Below are 25,062 nucleotides of genomic sequence, written 5' to 3' on the forward strand. Positions count from 1 at the left end.
CTCCCCTCAGCAGTGTACTTCGGTCCTTCTGCCTGCTCTGCTCCCCGCTCTGGCTCTGGTGAATTCTCTCACCCTCCCGCGCTTCTGACTGTACCCAGTGCTTGTATAAATAAATAAATAAATCTTTAAAAAAAAAAAAAAAGAAGCGTTCTTGCTATCTGTGACAATATGGATGGAACTGGAAAGGATTTTGCAAGTGAAATAGTCAGAAGGAGCCTCCCTTTTGGCGCAAGGGGTTAAGGCACAGCGCTGGGAAGCTTTCCGCAGCCTCTGCAGCACTAGTTCATGGAGCAGACCTCTCCTGACTCGCCCGCTGCTCCCCTCAGCAGTGTATTTCAGTCAGTCTGCCTGTTCTGCTCCCTGCTCTGTCTTTGGTGAATCCTCTCCCCCCCCATTTCTGGCCTGTACCCCAGTTCTTATATGCATAAATAAATAAATCTTAAAAAAAAGAAATAGTCAGAAGGAGAAAGGCAAATACAGGATTTTTTTTCCATGTATAAACTATATAGACACAAAACAAAGCAACTTACAAAACTAACCCAAGACAAACCCCAGAAATCCAACTGTAGAACTGAGACCACCAGAGAGGGAGGGAGAAGGGGGAGCAAAGGAAGGAGGGGCCCGGTGACCATGGTGGAGGATTAGGGTGCTTTGTGGTGGGCCTGATGTGGTAACTTAATACTCCTGAAGAGTCGTGAACTTGCATCTCTAAATCATATACAGTATTGTCAACCAATACTATCTCAGTAACACATAACACAATTAAAAATAACATAAAAACATTGAATAAATGAAAACAACTAATTGTGGATAAAGAAAAATAATGCTTTGTATGTTCATTTATATTATTTTTATGAGAACTTTTTGTCATAACAATACATTTATCACCCAAACTAAAAGAAGTAACTCTTCTTAGACTGTTAAAACTTACTTTTTGTGTGCCCAAACATTACCAAATACATTTCATTCTTCCTGCCATCCAGGGAAGATTTCCCTGTCACTCTACCTAGGTTGTACATTTCTTTTTTTCTTTTTCTTTTTTTTTAAAAAGAATTTTTTATTTATGCATACAATCACTGGGGTAAAGGCCAGAGGTATGTGTGTGTGTGTGGGAAGGGTGAGAGGATTCACCAGAGACAGAGTGGGGAAAAGAACAGGCAGAATGACCAAAATACACTGCTGAGGGAAGCAGCAGGTGAGTCAGGAGAGGTCTGCTGCTCCATGTGGGTACCTCCCTGACTAGGGATTGAACTCATGCTGCGGTAGCTATGAACAGCTTCATAGGTAAGTAAGTTATCCAACACCAGTTAACAATTCCACAAAGGAATGAACCCCTTCCCAAGAGAAGACGGTATCAGTGCAATTTCTGTGTGGGTAAGATACAGCTCTCCTGTCCTCCTGTGACCATGCAGGTTTCTCTTTCTTAAATCTCCTATGTTCAGGGGCAGCAATTTCTGCCCCCTTGTGTCTATGTAGGCATCCTTTCATTTCCTTTTTTTAATAATAAACTTGCCCTTTTGGATATAACAAGATGTCTCTGCCTCTTAGGGAAATTCTCTGTGTGCCACTGAAAGGGGAGCTCTGGTGAAACTATTCTTAGAGGTAACCCAAGGACCCCACTCTCTGAACCCAACACCTCTCCACACCGACATCATCAACCACCCTAGAGGGAGACCGAGTGGTCAGGACAGGTCAGGGACAGAGCTAAATGAGCTTAAAGGGGTTCATAATAAACCATCTGCCTAGTTCTTCTAGGGCCACAGACCATGTAGAGTGTTTTTTTTTCCTTTTTCTCCCAGCCCATTTTCCATATACCTTATCTACTGCCAGTGATCCTGCAGTGATCTTGAGTGGTATTGCACAACTTTATGAAAGTATTCTACCCAGCTCCTGATGACGCGTGACTCTTCCATCTTGATTGGCTATCACTGTGAGGCGTTTCCAATCCTGGGGAGGCTAGAAAGGTACCTATATTTTTCATGAATAATTTTTGCCTGAATAGGACAAGCCTTATTCTAAAGAAATTGTTCATTTCCTCTTTTTTCTTCTTCTTCTTCTGCAGAATGGAATCTGTGTGGGTGCCCTGGGTGGTGGCTTTGCTGGTGAATTTAATGAGGCTGGATCCCTCTATGACTCAAGGCACAGACTACCCAGGTAAGAAAGGGACTTTTCTCAGGTATATATGCAAGAGCTGGGGAGGGGGGAAGGATGCCTTTTTCCGTAGGTGTAGACCACTGAGAAGACTGGAGGTGACTTCTGGCTTCTAAGAGAGTACTCTTGCCTTTGGAGAGAGTACTCTCCCCTTTTCACCACACACAGTAAACCACTGGGTGAAGGGACTTCCTGTCTCAAGTCACAGATTCAAGGAGAAGGTGGCAGAAAGAACACTTTTTATTATACTTGGGGTCCTTATTGCATCAATATCAGTCGAGAACTACAAATAGCAGAGACAGTCTGGGAAGAGCTGCCCTTCTTCAGCCAGGACTTTGCTCTGATGATTGTGACTGATTCTCTATTTACCCAGTTGGGGTCTACATGGACAAAAGAGATTAGAAATGAAGGTTGTTTCTTTTCACATTATTATTCTCCCCCTATTATATGATCAGAACTGTACTAACCAATTTTGAGGAATAAGAGAAGTTGAATGCACTATCCCTGCTCCCGGGTCTCCTTATATTTATTAATGTTGTTTTTCTACCTGAAGAGAATGGCTATGCAAGCACCAAGCAATATTACACTGTGAAAGCATACTTATCAGCAGAAAACAGGATATAATGTGCTAAAAACAGAAACCACTTTGAATGTTGAAGTCTCATCAAGGGCAAAAGAGGAACAAACCTGGGTGGAGGGTGGGTGGGAGAGGATCTCTGTTCTTAGAGATGAGAAACTTTTCTGAGCTTATAAATTCCATAAAGCAACACAAATGAAAACAGTCTAGCCCAGATTTAAATCTGACACAGATTTAAATAATTTAAATAATTAATTTAAATGATTTCAATAATTTTCTCTGATTGAAATTATTAGAAGAAATAGAGAACTGGAGGTTAGAGCCGTATCTGCAGCTGGCTGTGAGTGGGAGAGGGAGGCTGGAAACAGGAAGGGAGCAGCCATCTTTCTACTCCCCTCAATAGCCCTTGCAGGAGTCTCTGAACTTTGAAAAGAAAGCAAATTGACAACTCAGGGTCAGTGACAATTACCCTCAATTTAAGAGCTATTTCTATAGGGAAATCTCTCCTGATCAACCTGCTTCGTTAACCCATTTGAATGACTTATAAACAAAAGAAAGCTATTTCTCACAGGGCTGAGGCTCAAGGTGTCAGCACCGTGGTCTTGTGGGGAAGGCTCTCTTCCTGGTTCATCGTGGCCCTTCTCCCTGGCCTCACACGGTGCTGGGGTTTGGGGTCTCCTGAGACTCTTTTATGAGTGCTGATGCCCTCAAGAGGCTCCACCCTCATGATCTAAGCAGCTCCTAAGACCTCACCTGCTAATATCATCAACTTTGGGGGCTAGGACTTCAATATATGTAGTTGAGACCATAGTGAGCTGTGTGCTCCATAAGTAAGAATCACCACTTTCCTACCTGTGAGGACTGGTTACATAACATTGGAAAATTAAATTACTTTGGAAAATATGAGATTAGGAATGAGGTACATCATATGAGAATAACATAGCTCAAAATGATCGCCACTAATATTAGCAACATGCTTTGAACATAGAAAACCATAATGAATAATGGAATTGGATTTTTAAAATTTCCTGTTCAGTGCAATATTTAATATAAAAGCCCCCATAGAAGGTTCAAGCTAACATCATATTCCCCATCACCATGTACTGCAACTATTAAAATTGTAGGCATTTTGCCAGTGATAATTATAATAATCTTTAAGCCATGGATTAAAGAGGTTACTACCAACAAAGGTAAAGAGGTTACTACCTCTCTAGAGCCAGCAGAGGGGATGAGGTCTCAGGGTCTGAGTGCAAAAGGAAAATTGCTGGAGAAAACCCATAGGAGCGGAAGGTGAACGGAGATTGTTTCACACATAAGATGTACCTACTTTGCATCTCTGTCCCATCTCTGCTGCCTCTTTGCCTCATTCTGGAAGAAATACATAGAATTAAGTTGCTAAGAGCAGAGCACTGCAGTTATTTCATATGGGGCCGGGTCTTCTTGACTTGATAAAACAGGGAGTCAAAACCTTGGGTTTCTGAAAGCTCAGCTTAGAGAAACTAGCACAGTGTCTGGCAAGACACAAATGGACAAGAGATATTTGATGATTAAATGAGTGAGTACAGCTTGGCTGTATCTTGAGACTCTGGCTTGCTTCTCCGGGTGACATGTCTGTCGTTTTGTGAGCCTGATCATGGGCTTCGGGCTTTTTCATTATGGCTGTGTCCTAGCTAAGAGGAACCAGAGTGGGGACCAGGTAGAAGAGGACACTTTGGCCTATCACTGAGGTCAAAAAGCCTCTCAAATCCACGTGGTCTGGCATTATTTACCAGGAATGGGTTTACTAATGGTGGGACTAATTCACAATCCATTTTAGGTTTTCCAGAAGATTTTGTGATTCAGGCAAAGGCTGACTGCTACTTCACCAATGGGACGGAAAAGGTGCATTTTTTGGTCAGATTCATCTTCAATTTGGAAGAGTATGCACGCTTTGACAGCGACGTGGGGATGTTTGTGGCACTGACGGAGCTGGGGAAGCCCGATGCTGAGCTGTGGAACAGTCGGCCGGATATACTGGAGAGGAGCAGGGCTTCCGTGGATGCTCTCTGCAGACGCAACTACCGGCTGGGGGCACCCTTCACTGTGGGGAGAAGAGGTGAGGCGGAAGGGGAGGTCTGGGGGTTCAGGAATCTCCCCAAGCCAACCTGGTCGTGGCTTTTTCCCCTTCCGACAGTTTCCTGCTTCAGGAAGTTTATGAGCAGGTGTTCTATCCCGACATGACTCACCCAATAACCTCAGAGGTCCGGTCACAGTGGTCTTGGTTCCAGTCTCCAAGGTCCACAGGAACTGTAAGGGATCATGGGCCCTCTATTAGAAAGGGTCATTGTGGGAGTGTCTGGTAAGGCTGACTCCTTGGGGGCATTGACATACCCTGTTTCAGAGTCTTGGGAGCTGGGATTTCCCACATTCCCAATTTCCACTTGGGTGATCTGGGAAGGAGATTAGGGGCAGCGACCATCTCTGAAGCAACTCCTATCTCGGCTTGGTGGTTTTCCTTCACAATGTCTCATTTTTCTAGTGCAACCAGAGGTGACAGTGTACCCTGAGCGGACCCCATCCCTGCAGCACCACAACCTGCTGCTCTGCTCTGTGACGGGATTCTATCCAGGGCACATCCAGGTCAGGTGGTTCCGGAACGGGCATGAGGAGAGCGAGGGGGTCACGCCCACTGGCCTCATCAGGAATGGAGACTGGACCTTTCAGACAACATTGACGCTGGAAATGACTCCTGAGCTTGGGGACGTCTACACCTGCCTTGTTGAGCATCCCAGCCTGCTGAGCCCTGTGTCTGTGGAGTGGAGTGAGAATGGCTTTTTGTACTCAGGGCCTGACTTGGGGTCATAGTGACTCAACTTGGCCCACATTCCCTCCATGTTCTTCTCAGTCACAACGCTGTTCTTCTTCCCCTGATCTGAGAGAGTCAGAATTCAGAGTTCTTGGGTTTGGGTGGGAGGAAACTTGTCTGGTATTTATCCTTGTATCTTCCAAAAATTGAGGTCATCAGCTCATCACTTACTTCCAGTGTTGGGAACTAGCATCCTCTAATACTTTGTCTTGGTATATAGGGGACATTCTTATGGGCTATTAAGAAGCAGTAATAGAAACTGTTTGCAAATTGGGTGCAAATCTTGGCCTGAAAGTAACCATTTCTATATATATGTTTTTTGTTTTTGTTTTTGTTTTTTTAGACAGCATTGGAATAGTGTCTGGCACAGGCTCTGGATTTCAGTGAAGTGCAGCAAATATTGGAACTTTTTACTAATTTAAAGACTTGTTTCCCATAGGAGCTCAGTCTGAATACTCTTGGCAAAAGATGCTGGCTGGAGGTGCAGCCTTCCTGCTTGGGCTAGTCCTCCTTCTGGTGGGGACTGTCATCCACCTCAGGGCTCGAAAAGGTAACGAGCCTCTGAGGGGTCCCTCCACCTGTCCTGTAGCTTCCCCTACTTTCCACTTTTCCCAACATCAAAAGGAGGAGGCAGGGAAGGCTGATAGAGCTTCTAAGGGTCACAATGATAGTCTTTATTTTATTGAGGTAACATTGGTTTATTGTGATTCAGAGGTACAGGATCAGTCCACTTCAGATATGTCACCCCTCACCCCACCACCACGACACCCATAGTCCTCCACCAGAGTCCCTCAGGCCCCCTCCCTGCTTTGCTCTCCACCCTCCCTTACTCATCCTGTAGCCTTAATTCTACCAGGGATAGTTTTTCGGAAGCCAAAAGCATCCAAGAGGTAAGCAGAGACTGAGTTCTGATATTGCAGGCCCCCTCCAACCCCTCAAGATAATTGTAGCTTTGGGGCCTAATTGGGACATTGTCTTTCTTTCCTCTTTTATTCCAGGATACACGGAGGCTCAGCTGTCTGGTTATGAGGTAATGCCTCCTTCCTTGTCCTTGGGTGGAAGGCTAATCTCCCAATCTTTTGTCTGGTAGGGGATGTGTGGGGACAAGATGTAGAGGTGGGTGGCTTTGTCTGCAGAGTCCCTGGCATGGGAAATGGGTTCCCTCAAGAGACCTTTGTTACTGTCCCTGCAGGTGTGCAGAAATGTTTTCCCGCCACAGGCATGCGAGGGCCCTGAGTGGAGACTGTCTCCTGGATACTGAAGCAGCTCCTGGGCCCTGGACTAGGCAGAGGACATTGATGAGGTCGATGTTCCAGGGGTTCCTTTCTGTGAGGGTGGGGAACAGTCCCGAATGATTCTGTGTCCTAAGGTCATCCATTTCCCACCCTCTTCGCTTCTCCCTCCTGCTTGAGAAGGTCATCAGGCCCCCTTCCCAAGAAAAAAGTCCAGAAATTCCCCTAAGACTTAATTCCTTCCAGCTCCAAACTGTTTACCTTTCCAGCCCTAATTCTGAAGGCCGTTACCCCGTCTTTCTCTCTGCTAGCTGCCGTCTTCTCAGTGATCGAAGACAAATGCTCAGTTACTTAAAACAAAACAAAACAAAACAAAACCTTTCTAATTGTAAAATAAAACTGATAGAGATAACCACACCAAATGGATACTCGAATGAATTATCATCATTTTTTGGACAAATTTTTTTTCAGACTGTATTAACATTAATTTATTTCCTTCATTTCCAGATAAAGAAACTCAGTTTCAAAGAACTTAGGTTGCTTGGGAAAAAACAGGACCTGTAAATCCAGATCCATAATGTATCACCTCTCTGGATTTTTTTTTTTTTTTTGTTTGTGTGTGTGTTACTGTTTTATTGAAGTAGCATTGGCTTACAGCAGCATATGTGATTCATAGGTGTGGCTCACACCTGCTCAGGTGTATGTTCCCAACCACCAAGGCATCCATTGTCCTCCAGCTGATCACTAGATCGTTTAAAAATATTCCATAAGTTTTTTCATAATTTAAATTTTTAAAAAAATTTCATAATTTGAAAAAAAATTTTTTTTATTGAGCTAATGTTGGTTTACATTATTGTCTGTGCTCCCAGGAGGCTGGGAGCACAATGGCACATGGTGGTGGACTACAGCTGCTTTGTGGGGGGTGGGGGTGGCGCTGTGGTAATATCACTGGAAATGCGGAGCCTATTCTTTTTAAAAAAGATTTATTTATGCACACAAAAACTGGGGTGTAGGCCAGAGATGCAGGTGGGCAGGTGGGTTGAAAGGATTCACCAGAGACAGAGTTGGGGAGAAGAACAGGAGGATCTACTGAAATACACTGCTGAGGGGAGCAGTGGGTGAGACAGGAGAGGTCTGCTGCACCATATGGCTTCAGAATGAGTTACTTAAGGCCAAAACTCCAGTAATCACCCCTCAGGTCAAGAATTAGGCCTTTGTAGCCACCGCAGAAATCTCCATGTGCCTCAGGGCAATCAAATCCTCTCCCTTCTCCCAAATGGAATGATAGATTGATTGTTACAGTGACCACTTTCTTTTTTTGGTATTTTTAGTCTCTTCACTCAAGTATTAATTCTGGACACTCTTGCTTAGTTGTCTCTTATGTCTCTTGTACTTTACATGTTTCTCCTTCACTCTTTCATTTGAAAAACCTGAACAATTTGAGCTGCAGGGTTTCCCAGGGTCTGGAATTTGCAGATTACACACATCTGGTGCAGTCTAACAAGACCCCATGTCCTCTACATTTCCTGCAAGTTGTCCTCTGGATTCAGAGGCTGGGTCAGACTTAGATTTGGTCCCTTTGTAGCTGGTATTGTGTCTTCTAGGTCCTTTAATTTTGGGGGATTGAAAAATGGGGATATTCTAATTTTATCATTCCATGTTTATTTATATGCCATATTGCTTTTATAAAGAGACATTTCCCTTCATTTACTAGGGGGTTGCCAGTGGCACTGTGGTGAGAAAGAATATTTTCTCTTTTCCTCTATTTACTAGTGTTCAAATTAATTTTTTATCTACTATTATCCAAAGGTGTGCAATTAGATTTACTTTTTACTTTTTGTATTATTATAAACTCAAGGGTTAAATGTAGTTGATGGATCTTATCCATGTTAAGTTCAAATGTTTCATTTTTGGTGAATGGATTCTTCTTCAAGTGACTCCAGTATTCTTTTGACACAACCTTTTGAGAACTCCTTTGTTAGCTGTTCTGACAAAACGTTCCAGGTTCATTCTGTACATTTCCTGCCAGACCTGGACTCAGTCATTTTTCCAGAAAGCCCTGGCTTACTTTAATGGGAAATGCCATTAAATACCATAATCTAGAATTAGGAATTGGTAGAATTACAAGGGCTTTTCAGTGGAAATATAGTTATACTTACATACATTTTTACGTTTGTATGAACCCAGATTTATATATGTACACATTTTAAAAATTTAGTTTCCTTTATATTACATTTATATCTTCTTTCCTCCAAGAATTCTGGTTTTCAAGGACACAGAGATAACCACAATTAGAATATCTATCCCTACTTACTCACTTGCTTTACCCAAATTTTTATATATATATATATATATATATGTATATATATGTATGTGTGTGTATATGTACGTGTGTGTATGTGTGTGTGTGTGTATAAACAGGTTAAGGATAAAGAAACTTATACTACTACCATTAAATACTTCATCGCCCCATAATCCCCCTGTCTATGACATAGACTCCATGTTCAAAGATTTCATGTAGAATTAAGTGGAAAGAATATAGATCGTTTGACAATCAGTAGTAAAGGCAGCTGCAAGAAGAGACTAATTCGAGTTAATGAATATACAGTCAGCACCCTGTCATGATAAAATGCTCAAAAAATAATAATAGAGGGGAAGTTTCCCAATTTAATAAAGTATATCTACAATAAACATTAGTTTACTGGGTGTTCCCTCTAAGATCAGAAACAAGGCAAAGATGTCCCCTCTCACACTCTCACTCATCACAGTGTTGGGAGTTCTAGCCAGTACAGAAAGCAAGAAAAGGAAACAAAAATAAAGCACACAGATTGCAAACGAAGAAATAAAACTGTCAGATGTCATAATTATACAATCATGTAGGAATTCTAAACTAGAACGAAAAGGTGAGTTCAACAAGGTTACAGGATACCAGATAATTATACTAAAGTCAGTTATATTTCTATGTACTAGCAAATGAACACACAAATACCAAAATTGAAAAATAAAATGTCACTTAAAATCACTCAAGCCTTTCTGGATCTCCCAATGAAAACATGTCTCTTCTAAAGGATATTCCTTTCCAGAAAAGGATAAGAAACACAAAAGGTATCTCTTGCAGAGACCCAGTTCTTGTTTCATTGATGCAAAATGCTCAGGACACAGGTTGTTGGTCAGGCACAGATGTAGGTCTGTAGTCACTGCTCCCCTATGCTCTGCCAGCCCTCAGAAGGAAGTACGTCTTACAGAAGGTGCTCCTCCAGACAAAAGCAGCTCTAGAATCCCTAAATCAAGATAAGTGGGAAAACATACCAATAAATACATTGTTGGATTTTAAAAATAAAATATTTATGTGTAATTCTGATGAAATGTACAAAATTCCTATGCTGAAAACTGCACAACACTGATAAAAGGAATCAAAGAATATCTAAATAAATGAAGTTACACAGTATTCATGGATTAGATGACTCAGTTTAGCAGAGAAGCCAGTTCTCCTAAGTTAATAAACAGGTTTAACTCCATTCTTACCAAAAATCCCAGCAAGATTTCTTTTAGTTATAGACAAGATTATATTTAGGTTTATATGGAAAGGCAAGGAAATAGAACCAGTAAAAAGAATTTTGAAAAAGAAAAATGATATAGGAGAAATCCATCTGCCTGATTTTAAGACTGATTTAAAAACTCTGGTATTTGTAGTGACACAGACACATATATCAATAGACATCAGAAGGCTGAAAGGAAAAATCTCTTTAATAAAGATAATGTAGTCATATGTTCTTCTACAGTCAATCTGTAAAATATGCTGTACTGGTTGAAATACTTAAAGAAAATGTGACCTCAATAAAATATGTAGCTAGAAAGAGGAGAGGTATTACACTCTCAGACTGGATTTCATCAAAATTAAAAACTTGTTTTCTGCAAAAGATCCTCTCAAGAGAAGGAAAAGACAAGTTACAGATTGGGAGAAAAATATTTGCAAATCACATAACTGACAAACAAGTAACAGAATCTTTATGAAGAACTTTCAAAATTCAACAGTAAGAAGCAATAAGTAACACACTTATGAAAAGTAGCTCTATTTTCTAGCACAGAAAAATGACAGTAAAGAAGCTGTTTTACAGTTTTTTTTTTAAAGATTTATTAATTTATTTATGCAAGCACTGGGTACAGGTCAGAAGCGCAGGAGGTGAGAGAATTCACCAGAGCCAGAGCGGGGAGCAGAACAGGCAGACTGACGAAATACACTGTTGAGGGGAGCAGCGGGCGGCAGGAGAGGTCTTTGCGCCATGTGGGACCCTCGCCAGTGGCCGGGGATCGAACCTGTGCTGCAGAGGCTTCGGGCAGCTTTGCAACCCAGCGCTCAACAGCTGCGCCACCAGAGGAGGCCCAGCATCTTCTACCTTTGCCCTGTCCCTCTCCCACATGCAACTGATGGAAAACATCAACTGCACCTGCTTCCTCACATTTCTCTAACTCTGCATCCCCCTGATCGTACTTTAGTTTTGGTGTGGTCTCCTCCCAGCAACCACTTCCATCTCAACTTTGCTTCCATAATTACACCTTTGGCTCTCCTGCTTCTCTCTCTCTTTAAGGTCTGGCCCATGTCATCTGTGTTTCTAGTTTTTTGTCCTTCCCACCAGAACATCCTTCCCACCAGAACATTCTTTCTAACCCTCAAAACTGTTCATGTTACTTTCTTTATTCTCAACCTGCATAATGGCTCCTACTCACTGCAAAATGAAGCCCAAAGTCCTCAGGAGACATCTGTCCCCAGCTTGATTTACCACCAGTCCTCAAAACCCCAGTCCTCTCCATCTCTCCACGCCTGCGTGTCACTGCACTTGGAACTCACCCTCCACATCCTTCTGGGTTAATGTCTTTCCATTAGGAAGTTTTTTCCCTCATTCCCTCTGTGACTCCATGTATCTCAAACATATTCCTGCTGAGCCCTTTGTTGCTCTCCTGGATGGTAAACGGGGCTTTTCACCTTATTTATTTACTTATCCATTTATTTACTATCTTTATAGCTCACATGACTGTCAGTCAAACACGTGCTCTACAGTGGATGACTGTACTTCACTGTCCCTGCCTTGTTTGCTACTTTCCACCAGTAAAAACAATCTAAAAACCTATCCAGTCCTTGTCCCTGTTGCCACATCATGCCCTCAAGATAACAGCAAAGATTATTAATTTCTGAAGCTCCTCTTTCTGGGTCAAGGTCTTACCATTTCGGACCTACTTCTATCCTCCTTACTGCTCTGATTGCAGGTTTTAATTTTTGTGACCCTATCACGGAGGATCCATGGTGTATGTTCTGGCTTGGGTGGTGAGGAGAGCTGTGGACACGGGTCTCACCTGTCTCTGCTGTTCTTGAGCTCTTGAACCCCCCCCTCAGCGTGGAGGCACAGCTTCCGGCGGGTGGGTGCACCGAGAGGGTCTCTTGGTCTCAGGTGTCCAGACGCCGCGGGGTCTGCTTTTCGGGGGCATGTGTGATGCGTCGCTCCTGCCGCCAGAGGGCGACCGAGACCAGCCTTTCCATGGATTTTCTCCCCGTCCCTCTCCGCAGGGTCGCTCCGCGGAAACCCCGCGTCTTCTCAGGGACTTTCCCCACGTGGCGTTCACACTTCCTTTCTTGCCTGTTATTTTATGTGATTTCTAATAGAGTAAGATGCTTTCGTGTTCCTGGAAGCAAAACTCACCCAGAAACTATGTTTCTGCCTTGTTGCTCTCGGGAAGCCTCCTTTCTAGTCACCATGGCTCAGGGTGCGCGGTGGCCTCTGAGGGGTCGGGAAGGGGAGGTCGAGGTGGTGCAAACAGTCAAGGTCTCTTGTGGGTGTTTTTTTTTTTTGGGGGGGGCAGAAATATCTCATCTATAGCATCCTCAGTAAAGCAGGGCGGAGCTGAAAGAAGGCTTTTGATATCAAAACAGGGGCCATGACGATGCTAGATCAACCGCCAAGCACGCTGCTCTTCCGTTGCCAGCAGCAATCCCTGACTCACCGCTCTACCAATTAACTGACGGTTGTTGATTGCCCTCCTGGTTGGGAAAAGTCCAAAAATTTAACAGTCCTGACCTTTGGTCCGGTTTTCTGCACAATTGGCTTCAATGCTCCGAGGATGTGATGCGCCACGTCCACCGCCAGAGGGCGGCCGAGGCCAGACTGGAAACTGACTTTCTCTCCTTCGCTTTGCGGGGCCTGCGGGGAACCCGACGTTTCCGGAGGGTCTGTCCCCACGCAGCCGGCAGATTCCTTCCTTTCCTACGTTATCTCAACCTGCGGGCCCTGAAACGCTCCTGGAGGCACGGAAATTCAGAGAAGGGAGAAGAGGCGCGAGGCTTTCCACTGCAGCCTGGGAAGTTCTGCCCCTGCTTGTCTCCTTCCCGCAACCCCGCTCCTTATGCAGGGACGGAAGCGGACTCGCACCCTCCCCCGGGGAGCGCGGCTGCTCTCCTGCACCCCACAGTCCAGGGGGGTCTATCGGTTTGTTTCAGGGACCAGAGAAGGTCTGGGAGGCCTGGGAAAGGGCTTTTAATGACAGCTTCCCACTGACTAGAAGAGAGGGAGGGAGGGGGAGTTCCAGTGGGTCTGGAACCCGCAGGATTCTGAGTAATTAAGAGGGGGAAGGGGGTGGGGGGCTCCCTCACTGGACGCTGCCGCTGTTACTACCTTGTTGTAGGGTAAAAAAAATATCAGGCTTTTCTGCCCTTCCGCCATCAGGATAGATGATGGATCCTTGTCCTGAATGCATGCCTGATGGCGGGCACCTGGAATAGGGTGTGGGCATAGGTAGATGGGATTCAGCTGAGCTAAGACTGTGCTTTTAAGGGCGGTGTCACGGGGACGCCAGCAGCAGCAGCAGCAGCAGCAGCAGCAGCAGCAGCAGCAGCAGCAGCAGCAGCAGCAGCAGCAGCAGTAGCAGCAGTAGAAGCCGAAGCAAAAGCCGAAAGAGAAGCTAAAAAGCAGCAGAAGGAACGCTAGAGAGCCCAGATAGAGTGAAGACTTGCTGGGGGCTGGGAGGCCTGCCAGCACCCCTCCCTGCCATATGCCTGGTGAACCCCAAATAAAAAACCTTCAAAACTACTGAGGACTCTGACTCCTCCTTTACCTGGTCTGCATGGGATCAGAAAACCTGCACTGTGTCCTGTCCTGCCTCTACACTTGTGTAAGGCGCAGGACAGGACACAGGACAGGATCTCTATGACCCGAGCAGACGGGGGTAAAGGAGGAGAGAGTCCTGGAGCCCTCAGTGGCTTTTCAGGTTTTTATTGGGATTACCAGGTACATGGCAGGCAGGGGTGCTGGGGGGCCGGGAGGCTGGCAGGCCTCCCAGCCTCCAGCAAGTCTTCACTCTATCTGGGCTCTCCAGCCTTCTCTCGTGTTCTGCTTCTCCCCTGATGTCCCTGTGCCACCGCCCTTATAAGCCCAGTCTTAGCCCAGGTGAATCCCATCTACCTATGCCCACACCCTACTCCAGGTGCCCGTCATCAAGCATGCATTCAGGACCGCAGGGTTCCGTCATCTATCCTGATGGCGGGAGGGCAGAAAAGCCTGATACTTTTACCTTATCCTACACCTTAAATCTCCTGTTGCTGTAATAAAGACTTGTTCCTAGCCCCACATATAGGCTTTGCCAGCTGTTTTCTTGTCTGCTGCCATGGAGAACCAGGCAAGCTTATAGCTGAGGCCCCACCTATGGTGTAGAGTAAGTGAAAAATTACCAGGCTTTTTTGCCCTCCCGCTATTAGCGTTAATGATGGATCCCTGCGGTTCCCACATGCATGCCTGACTGCGGCACCTGGAGCAGGGTGTGGGCCTGCATAGGTGGGCACACCTGGGCTGAGACTGGGCTTACAAGGGCGGTGCCACGGGGAACCAGAAAAGTCAGAACCAGCAGAGCAGAAAAGGAGAAGCAGAGACCACTGGAAGGCCTGAGAGCCCAGAAAGAGTGAAGACTCCCCAGGGACTGGGAGGCCTGCCAGCTTCCAGGGCCCCCCCCCTCCCGCCCCCCTGCCTTGTAAAAAGCTCAACAAAAGCCTGAAAAGTCACTGAAGGCTCCAGGACTCTCCTTTACCTGTCATCCCCCCACCCCCATTATAGAAATCCTGCTCTGTGCCTTGCTGGCACTACATATGGCAACGAGGGAGGGATAGCAGGAAGAAAATAGGAGGCCCCTCCGGGAGCCCTTATGTCTCCTGGTTCTTTGAAGGCACTGGGCCCCCCACTGATGAGCTGCATCAGTCTGGGCTATGCCACATCAGCCTGGAACAGCCAGGTTTGGGTTTTAAAACAAAAAGACCATGACAGTTTTGAAGATGCTCAGGTCAGGTTTAAACCTGGCTACTGTCATTTAGATACAGCAGAGCTTCCCTGCCTGGCTCTTGTGTGAGACGGTTCAGGGCAGGTTGGATGCACCACCAGGATATCGGTGTTGAACCCTGAGCTGGTTTTGAAAATGTACAAGGTTCGGGTACACATGGCATCAATTAGGTTTAAGCTTCCACTGGCACCAATTAAATATTCCAAGCAGATGGTTTGGAAAATGGACCAATCGGGCGTGAAAGGTGGGTACACAAGGAACATATAAGCCAAAACTTCAGTGAGACTTGAATCAGTTTGAGAGGGAGGCTTGACTCAACTTTCAAGAAGCTTCAGGAAGAGACTGGTTTCAGGAGGGACCATCACAGAAGCCTTTGCTGCTGCATTCATTGGGAATGCCTCTGGCCATGCCGAGCTTCTCTAAAGAACTGTCAGGTTTGGTGCATGGCCCTGACCAGCCCAGCTTTGGATTTCTGCTGGGGTGCTGCCTGTGGCTACCTCCAGTGGCCAGATTAGGTGGGTCCTAATCCACCATTCACTGGAGTTGGGGTGCCAACAGCTCTAGGTTCTCAAGATGGACAAGGCCATCTTGCACTAACAGCTTTTGGCTTGGATACTGGACACTGTAGCCACTATCTCTGGGGTCGGACAGTTGGCCATGTGTGGCCTTAGGAAGGTTTTACTTTTTCTCAATCACCTCTTTCTAAATAAACCCTTTTGTTGTACCCTGAGACTGAGCTGTGTTTTGTGATTATGAGGGCATGGGTGAGAACCCACAAACATAGTATCTTCCCTCGCTTTCATGCTCTACTCACTTTCATGCTCATGAGGGAAATTGATCTGTACTTTTTTTTGCTGTGTCTTTGTCTAGTTTTGGTCTCAGGGTGATGTTTGTCTCATAAAGTGTGTTTGGAAGTATTCCCTGTTTCTGAATTTTTTGAAAGAGTTTGAGAACAGGGTAGCCATCCCGGGCAGGGCAGGTTCATTGTTGATTCCGGCAAACAGAAAAGAATCTTGGAGCCCTCAGTAGAGTTGACAGGCCTGTAATGCTGAAGCAGGGGACCAGCTACACGGGCAGACTGCAGACAGGGGTCAGGCAGCAACTGAGCCTCCCAGCCCTTGCCATCTCCATGCTTTCTCTCTGCTTCTCTTCTCTCTCTGTCTCTTGCTTCTCGGCCTGGGTGTCTGTGATCATAGGTGTGCATGCCCCATGATCAGGCTCCCAGGCACTTATTGCAATAACACATAATATTATGTGTGGGTATTCAAACCTGGGAGCACAACAAAGCAGTGGGTGGTAGTTGAGGAGGTGAAAAAGAGCCTGAGCCACTCATTTTTCCTTACAGTTCATCTCTGAGGATTTGGTAGAACTCATTGGTTTAGTCTCGGGCTTATTTTTTTTTTTTTTGAAGATTTTTTTTTTAATCACTGTTTCAATTTTTTTGTAATTAATTCGTCTACATAAGTGTAGGGTAAATGCAGTTATCAGGCTTTTTATGCCCTCCCACCAACTGCATCTATGACCGGCACCTGCGGTCTTAGGGGTGCACCTGTAATTATGGACTCCTGGACCCAGAGAGCAGGGGGCATGTGCATGTAGATGGGGACACCGTGGGGAGGGGTGATAAGGGCAGCATCACTATGAGGCGGACTGCAGAGAAGGAGACAGCCAGGGAAACACTGAGAGAGAAAGCTGGCCTGTCCGCTGATCCAGCATTAAAGGCCTGTAAATATCCACTGAAGGCTCCAAAATTATCTTATCTATTATCTTCTTATCTTATCAAATCTATGAGAATTGATGATGAATCTACTTGGCCTGGGGTGGTTGCAAAACAATAGGTTTCCTATTTCTTTCTGATTATCAGATGGGTGTGTGTGTGTGTGTGTGTGTGTGTGTGTGTGTGTGTATATATATTTTTTTTTTAAAGACTTATTTATTTATGCATACAAGAGCTGGGGTACAGACCAGAGATGTGGCGGGTGAGAGGATTCACTAGAGACAGAAGAGCGGGGAACAGAACAGGCAGACTGACTGAAATACACTGCTGAGGGGAGCAGCGGGAGAGACAGGAGAGGTCTGCTTTACCATATGAGTTTCTCCCTGGGCAGCCGGGGATCGAACTCATGCTGCAGAGGTTGTGGATTGCTTCATAGTGCGGTGCTTAACCCCTTGCACCACCAGGGAGGCCCTGGGTGTATATTTCTAAGAATTTGTCTGTCACTTTTAGGTTATTCAATTTGCAAGCATACAACTGTTCATAGTAATCTATCCTCTAAATTTCTGAGATGTCTGCTCTAACTTGTCTTTGGTTTCTGATTCTGAGTTTTTTCCTTTCTTTTCTTGGTGAGCCTAGCTGGAGGTTTTCTTTTTTGTTTATTATTGCAAAGAACTAGTTTTTGGATTCATTAATTTTGAGACTGTATTTTAAATTTCAATTTTATATATTATGTAATTTTTTCCCCTTCCTTCTACTGGCATTTGTGTTTTTGTTCTTTTTGTACTTCCTTAAGGTGGGAGATTATATTGCTTTTTTTTGAGCTCACTTTTGTTTCTTGCTGTGGGCCCGTATTGCTATATGCTTCCCTCTTAGTACCTCTTCTTCTGTGTCCTGTCGTGTGCAGTAGGTTGTGTCTCATTTTCATTGGTCTTGAGGGATTTTTAAATTTCTTTTGACTTTCTAATCTAGTAGTTACTCAGTAGTGTGTTGTCAGTCTCCATGTTCTTTCTCTTTGTGGTTGACTTCTTATTTGATACCTCCGTGATCAGAAAAGATACTTGGTATGATTTCAGTCTTCATGAATTTATTGGTACTTGTCTTGTGACCCAATATGTGATCAGTCCTGGAAAATGTCCTATGTGCACTTGAGAAGAATGTGCAGTGCCTTATAAATATCCGTGAAGCCCATGTGGTCTAAATTTTTAAGTCTATTGTATCCTTGTTTATTTTCTGTCTTGTTGATCTGCTCATTGGTCTGAGGTGGGTGTTGAAGTCCCCAGCCACTAATGTGTTGTTCCCAGTGTCTGTTTCAGATTCAATAATATTTGCCTTATATATTTTTATTCTCCTGGACTTGATGAATATATACTAGTGAGTATGTCTTCCTGCTGTATTGTTCCCCTAATCATTATATAATGTCCATACCTGTCTCTTGTTACCTTTTTTAGCTGGAAATTTATTTTATCTGTTATATGTATGGCTTTCCTTGCCTTCCTTTGGGTCCCAGTGCTGGCAGGATTATTTTCAAAGCCTTTATACTCAGAGTCTGTGTTTATTTTGGAGCTTAGCTGTGTTCCCTGGAGAGGCAGAAAGTTGGATTCTGTTTTCTGAGCTAAGCGATCACTCTATGACTTTTGATTGATCCATTTAGTTCAATGCATTTAAAATTAGGATGGTTATTGCTATGTGAAGGTCTGCTACTGCCATACTATCTGTCTTTTTCTGTTTCTATCTAATTCATTGTTCAGGCCATTGTGGATGTTCTTTTTTTCAATATATTTTTATTATTTTTTGAAGATTTATGCATACAAGAACTGGGATGTATGCCAGAAGTGCTGGGATGGTGAGAGGATTCACCAGAGAGTGGGGAGCAGAACAGGCAGATGCACTGAAATACACTGCTGAGGGGAGCAGCGGGAGACAGGAGAGGTCTGCTGCACCATGTGGCTTAGCTCCCTGGCAAGTCGGGGATCGAATTTAGGCTGCAGTGGCTGGTGATTGCTTGATAGTGCTGTGTCTTTAACTCTGCACCACCAGGGAGGCACCTTCTTTTCAATTTAAATATGAGAATTCCTTTTAGAATTTCTTATAGGCAAGTTTAGTGTTTGCAAACTCTTTCAGCATATGTTTGTCTGACTAAATCTTTGTTTCTCCGTCATGTCTAAAGGAAAACCTTGTAGGATAGGGTGTTCTTGGATGGCAACTTTATCTTTAATTAGTTTGATCATATCATTCCATTCTCTCATTACCCATAGTGTTTCCTTGGAGAAGTCAGATGTAAGCCTGATAGGGGTACCTTTATAGGTTATCTGCTTTTTCCCTCTAGTTAGCTTCAATCTTTCCTTTCTTGAGTTCTTGCAAATTTTATTACCATGTGTTTTCTTGTAGGCATTTAGGTAATGTCGCATTACATTTAGGTAACCAGGTGTTCTTTTCATTTTATGGACCTGTATATTTAGTTCCTTCTCCAAGTTTGGGAAGTCCTCCTTGACTGTTTCTCTGTATATGTTCCCTTCTTACTCTCTTCCACATTATTCCTATGTTGCCTTTCCTGATGGAATCAGAAAAGCTTGAAATGTCTTTTAATTTTTTCTTTGTATTTTTTTCTTCTACCTGTATTCTTTTTGCATTATCATCCTCAAAGTCATTGATTCTTTCATTGGGTCTATTTGTCTTTTCTACTTCCATAGCTTTCTCCAGAATTTATAATCTCTACTGATATTATTATAACCTACATTTCCATCATTTTCTTATTTAAAGCTTTGATTTCTAGCTTCTGTTCATTAATCTTATTTCTTGGGATATACCATTTGTTTATCTGTGTTTCCTTGTGTATCTTTGATCAGTTTGCTGTGTTTTCTTACATTTTTTTTGAATGTCTTTATCATGACAATTTTGGACTCTGATAGGAAGAAAAGCTCTTCCATGTCTTCGTGGTTGGTTTCTGGAGATTTATTTTCTCTCAGTGGTGAAATATTCCCTTGAGAGCCCAAGGTGCCCTCTATTGTATTTTCCTATCTTTTATTTTTAGCTTTCTAAGGGTGTAGAATTTCCAGTTTTCCAGTAGATGGCTCCGTAGGACAGGAGAACTAATCTGTAGCTGCCTGGTTGGCTGTGGGGAAAGGCTTGGAGGGGTCTGGTCAGTAGTGAAAGTGGTGTGGGGCAGCCTGTGTGACTACTGCTAGCCCACCCCTCTGGAATTCTTGACCCTCATCTCTGCAGTCTGTGGACTGGCGCTTTCAGTGTAGCTTTACGGGACTTTCTGTGCCAACTTCACAGTATCAACTTGAGTCCCAAGGCAGTTACAGGAAAGAGCAGCACCTTTCTTCTCATTGTCATCTTCCCTGGGGGCTTATCCACCTGGGAAACCCCACCACTTGTGCCCATGTCACCCCGTAGTTAGTGTAGACTAAGCTACTCCCCTTCCCTGAGAACATTGGATTATGGGATCACACCTTTGAGTTGCCCCTGCTGCTCCCCACCCCACCACTGCCTCTTGCCATCCATCTTTTGTTGTATAGATTTGAATTTCCTCAGCATCTGTCTGTCAAGTGTGGTGGGCATTGGGCTCCAACATCCAGGAGGTGCTCTAGTTTTGCTGCAAGTCACAGGATCCTGAGTCCAGTGCCTGGCTGGACTGCTGGTGGGTGTCCTCCTGAAAGGGAAACTAGGAACCTCTGATTCCATCTCCCCCAAATATCCCTTAATAAATTACTCATTAAAAAAATATTTCAAGTTCCTTATTCTACATGTGAACATTTAATTCATGTGTTCATCTATAGGTTCTTTTTACTTTCCAAGTAATTAAAGAATTGACCCAATACAATTTTTAGTGTATTTCCCTCACTTCACTGAATTAAATATTTACTTTTGTTATATACTTAAATTTATTCACATTTTAATGACTTATTTTTATTTTTAATTAACATTGCACTATAACCTATAAATTTCAAGTGTGCATTATAACATATAAATTTCAAATATCTATATATACTACATTAAATTTACCACTAAAAGTCCAATTCTTTCACCTTCACTGTACAATTGACCTCTTTCACCCAATATACCCACCCATTCATTGTTCCCTTCCCTTCTTAGAATCTAAAAGTTTATTTTGACCTTGTTTAGCCTGCTTATTTGGTTTCTCTATATATCACAAATGAATGAAATCTCATGGTACTTGTCTTTTTCCATCTGGCTTATTTTACTCAGCCTCCTTTAGGTTCATCCATGTTGCAAGGAGCAGGAATTCATCTTTTGCTTTTATAGCTGAGTAGTATTTCACTGTGTATATATGCCACAACTTCTTATGGCCAGTCACCTGTCCGTGGGCATTTAGGTTGTTTCCAACTCTTGGCTACTGTAAATAATGATGCAATGAACATGGGTTTGCACTACCGTCTCAATTTATTCAACATGAAGGTAGGATAACTTATTCTGTCCATCAAAGTAGTCCAGCATGGTATTCTTTTAAAGACGCAACAGTAAATTGTTCAATACATAATTAAAAACAGTTCAAGCCTTTTTTGCAGTCCTTTGAGAAATATCAAATTTTGATTATATTTCTAACACCAAAAAAACTTTAAAATTCTTTAAAAATATCTTCTCCTAAATTCTCATACTAAAATTTCATCACTTAGCACTTCCTCACCACAACACTGCTTTCCATCTCATTCCATTCCACCTTGTGGTGGATGATCAAGCAAATCTCTAAAGATGCAGAAGACTTATTTTTGATAGTGGTGTCATATGGCGACATATCTGAAGATGTGAGTCCATGTTTTTAAATCATATACAGTATTTTAAGCCAATTTATTCCATTAAAAATGATAAAAAATAAAATAATCAGTTCAAAAATTTATTATGAACAGTAGCGGAAGACTTGCCTTCTGAACCCTTCACACTGCACTGACTTGCAATATGCTTCAACTACTGGCCTTTACCTCTAAAACCAAGGCTGACTCCAGAACAGTGGAGTGCGCCTCTGTACTATGAAAAAGTGGCTATACTGTGAAAGTTTCTTAGAGATATGTATCTTGTTTCACATCCCAAATTTTTCTCAAAGGGTTAGCAGATCCCAAGAAATATAGTAAATAATTTTCTCAGTCTCATTATCTTAAATTGTTTTTTTCTGTGCAATTTTATTCCGCAGTTGTTCTTTTTTTGTAGCCGTGTAAACATATTTTTAACTGTTTAGCTTTATAATCATTTGTAAACACCTATTAGAGCAATTTCCATTTGTCTTAATAATGGTTTTTATACATTTATTCTTGAATAATAATAAAACTTAGAAAAACTATTGACTACTATGTTGATATTTGGATTAAAGCAACACCAAGCTTATGTATGGTGTTTAGGAAATTGACATAATTTGCCCAGTTCAAGAAACTCTCTTTATTAAATTTCTTTCTGTCTTTACTGTAGATTGCATACATGACTGTAGAATTTAATGATTTGTTATTTTGTATATTTATTGCTCTTACACAGAAACAGACTTTGTGTCTTATTCTGCCAGAGACAAATGATGCTGTCTCGCATCTTCTCATTGGCTGAAGAGGAAACTATTTGATGCCAAATATGGTATGGTGCTTAAAAAAAACAGTACTGAAGTTATCTTTAAATTTAACCTCCTCCAAGAGCCAGGTTTGTGATTAAAAAACTACTCTGTAGTCACTTAGTCATTGCATTCCTTGTTCTGAGTGTCTGGGCTACAAATTTCATGTACTCACTTCCTTATAAACTTCTCACATAAACTTTGATTCATTAAGTGTTTTAAGTTGATTTGCACTGTAATAATAATAACCTGCCTCAGATGGTATGATAATATAAGTAGAGAACCCTAAAAACTCCACAGAAAAACTACTCAAAATAATCAACCAGTTCAGTAAAGTAGCAGGATACAAAATCAACACAAGAAAATCAGTAGCCTTCCTATACACAAACAATCTGAAGAAGAAGAAATCAAGAAAACCGTCCCTTTTATAATTGAAACAAAAAAAAAATCAAATACTTGGGAATAAACCTAACAAAAGAGGTGAAAGACCTATATAAGGAAAATTATAAAACACTGTTAAAAAATAGAAGAAGACACAAAGAAATGGAAAGACATCGCCTGTTCATGGATTGGAAGAATTAACATTATTAAAATGTCCATCCTACCAAAAGCAATATACAGATTCAATGCTATCCCAATAAAAATCTCAATGACTTTCTTCAAAGAAATAGAACAAATACTGTTGAAATTCATATGGAACCACAAAAAAACATGAATAGCCAAAGCCCTACTGAGAAAACAAAGGAGAAAGGAGGTATCACACTTCCAAACTTCAAGCTATACTAAAGCCATAATAATTAAAACAGTTTGGTTTGGGAACAAAAACAGACACACAGACCAATGGATCCGAATAGAGAGCCCAGAAATAAAACCACACTTATATGGACAACTGATCTTTCACAAAGGAGCAAAGAACATGCAATGGAACACAGTTTGTTCAATAAATGGTGCTGGGAAAACTGGACCTCCACATGCAAAAAAATGAAACTAGGACATACCTTTCACCATGCACAAAAATCAACTCAAAATGTGTAAAAGAACTTGATATAAGACCTGAAACCATAAAATATATAGAAGAAAATATAGGGAAAACACTATAAGTCATGCATTGCAATAACATCTTTAAAGACTCATCACCCAAAGCAAAGAAAGTAAAGGAAAAGATTAACACTTGGGATTATATCAAACTGAAAAGCTTCTGCACAGCAAAAGAGACAATCAAAACAGAGAGACACCCCACTGACTGGGAAAAAATCTTTGCACTCCAGTCAACTGATAAGGGACCGATCACAAAGATATACAAAGAACTCACAGGGCTCAACAAAATCAAAATAAACAATCCAGTCAAGAAATGGGCAGAAGAACTCAAAAGACATTTCTCCAAAGAGGAAATGCAAAAAGACAACAGGCATAAAAAAAAAATGTTCAGCATCCCTTATCATCAGGGAAATGCAAATCAAAACCACATTGAGATACCACCTTACATCAGTAAGAATGGCACATATCAAAAAAACAACAAATGTTGATGGGGATGTGGTGAAAAAGGAACTCTCCTACATTGCTGGTGGGAGTGCAAAATGGTTCAACCACTATGGAAAGCTGTCTGGAGGTTCCTCAGTCTACTAAAAATGGAGCTACCATACAATCCAGCAATTCCACTCCTAGGGATCTACCCAAAGGACACAAAAACATTGATTCAAAAGAACACCTGTACACCTATATTTATTGCAGCACTCTTCACAATCGGTAAAAACTGGAAACAACCCAAATGCCTAAAAATAGATGACTGCATCAAGAAGATGTGGCATATATACACAATGGATTATTATTCAGTGATCAAAAAAGATAAACTCATGCCATTCATAGCAACGTGGATGAAGCTAGAAGGAATTATGCTCAGTGAAATAAGTCAGAAGGAAAAAGAAAAATATCGGATGGTTTCACTTATAGCAGGAATATAGGGGAACCAAATAAGACATTAGTGTAAAAAATAATAACAGTACAAAACACAACAAAGGAAAAACAGACAATTATAAATCAGAGACATCCTGCAGGGGAGGAGGAGGGAGAGGGATCAGAGGGAGGGAGGGAGGAGCACAGGGGCCTATGGTGATGGTGCACAGGAGCATTGGTAAAGGAAACTCTATGGGGACTTCACTTGAGGGGGTGGGGGGAAGCAAATATTGTTTAAATAAGTAAAGAAACCAAAGCTCTAAATAAAGACCTAGAGCAATTGGGCTTAACAGACATCTATAGAACACTAAACCCCAAAAAAACGGAGTACACATTTTTCTCAAGCGCACACGGATCATTCTCCAGGATCGATCACATACGGGGCACAAGACAAACATCAACAGATACACCAAGATTGAAATCATATCAACCATCTTTTCTGACCATGAAGGCATCAAACTAGAAATAAACCATAAAAAGAAGGCAAGGAACTTTCCTACCTCATGGAGATTAAAAACCACACTACTGGAAGACCATTGGACTAATGAGGAGATCAAAGAAGAAATTAAAAAATTTTTTGAATTGAACGACAAGGAGGACACCAATATCCTAAATGTATGGGATGCAGCAAAAGCAGTAATAAGAGGAAAATATATAGCAATAGAAGCTCACATCAAGAAACAAGAAAGATCTCAAAGAAACAACCTAATCTCGAAG

At 42.5% G+C, this 25,062-nt stretch overlaps 1 protein-coding gene across 1 annotated transcript in view; it reads left to right on the top strand.

Annotated features, from left to right (window-relative positions):
* Positions 1–2,063: 2,063 nt before the first annotated feature.
* Positions 2,064–25,062, top strand: part of LOC311187990 (uncharacterized protein) — a gene marked incomplete at both ends in the record, with an annotated part of 36,613 nt that continues 13,614 nt past the window's right edge. The window contains 6 exons of the mRNA XM_084259320.1: positions 2,064–2,154; positions 4,554–4,823; positions 5,247–5,528; positions 6,013–6,141; positions 6,572–6,603; positions 12,919–13,284. Of these exons, the coding sequence (XP_084115446.1) occupies positions 2,064–2,154; positions 4,554–4,823; positions 5,247–5,528; positions 6,013–6,141; positions 6,572–6,603; positions 12,919–13,284 (1,170 nt within the window). The remainder of the gene's footprint in view (positions 2,155–4,553; positions 4,824–5,246; positions 5,529–6,012; positions 6,142–6,571; positions 6,604–12,918; positions 13,285–25,062) is intronic.

Source organism: Talpa europaea (genome assembly GCF_964194135.1).
Source record: "Talpa europaea genome assembly, chromosome: 2".
Taxonomy (NCBI): Eukaryota; Metazoa; Chordata; class Mammalia; order Eulipotyphla; family Talpidae; genus Talpa; species Talpa europaea.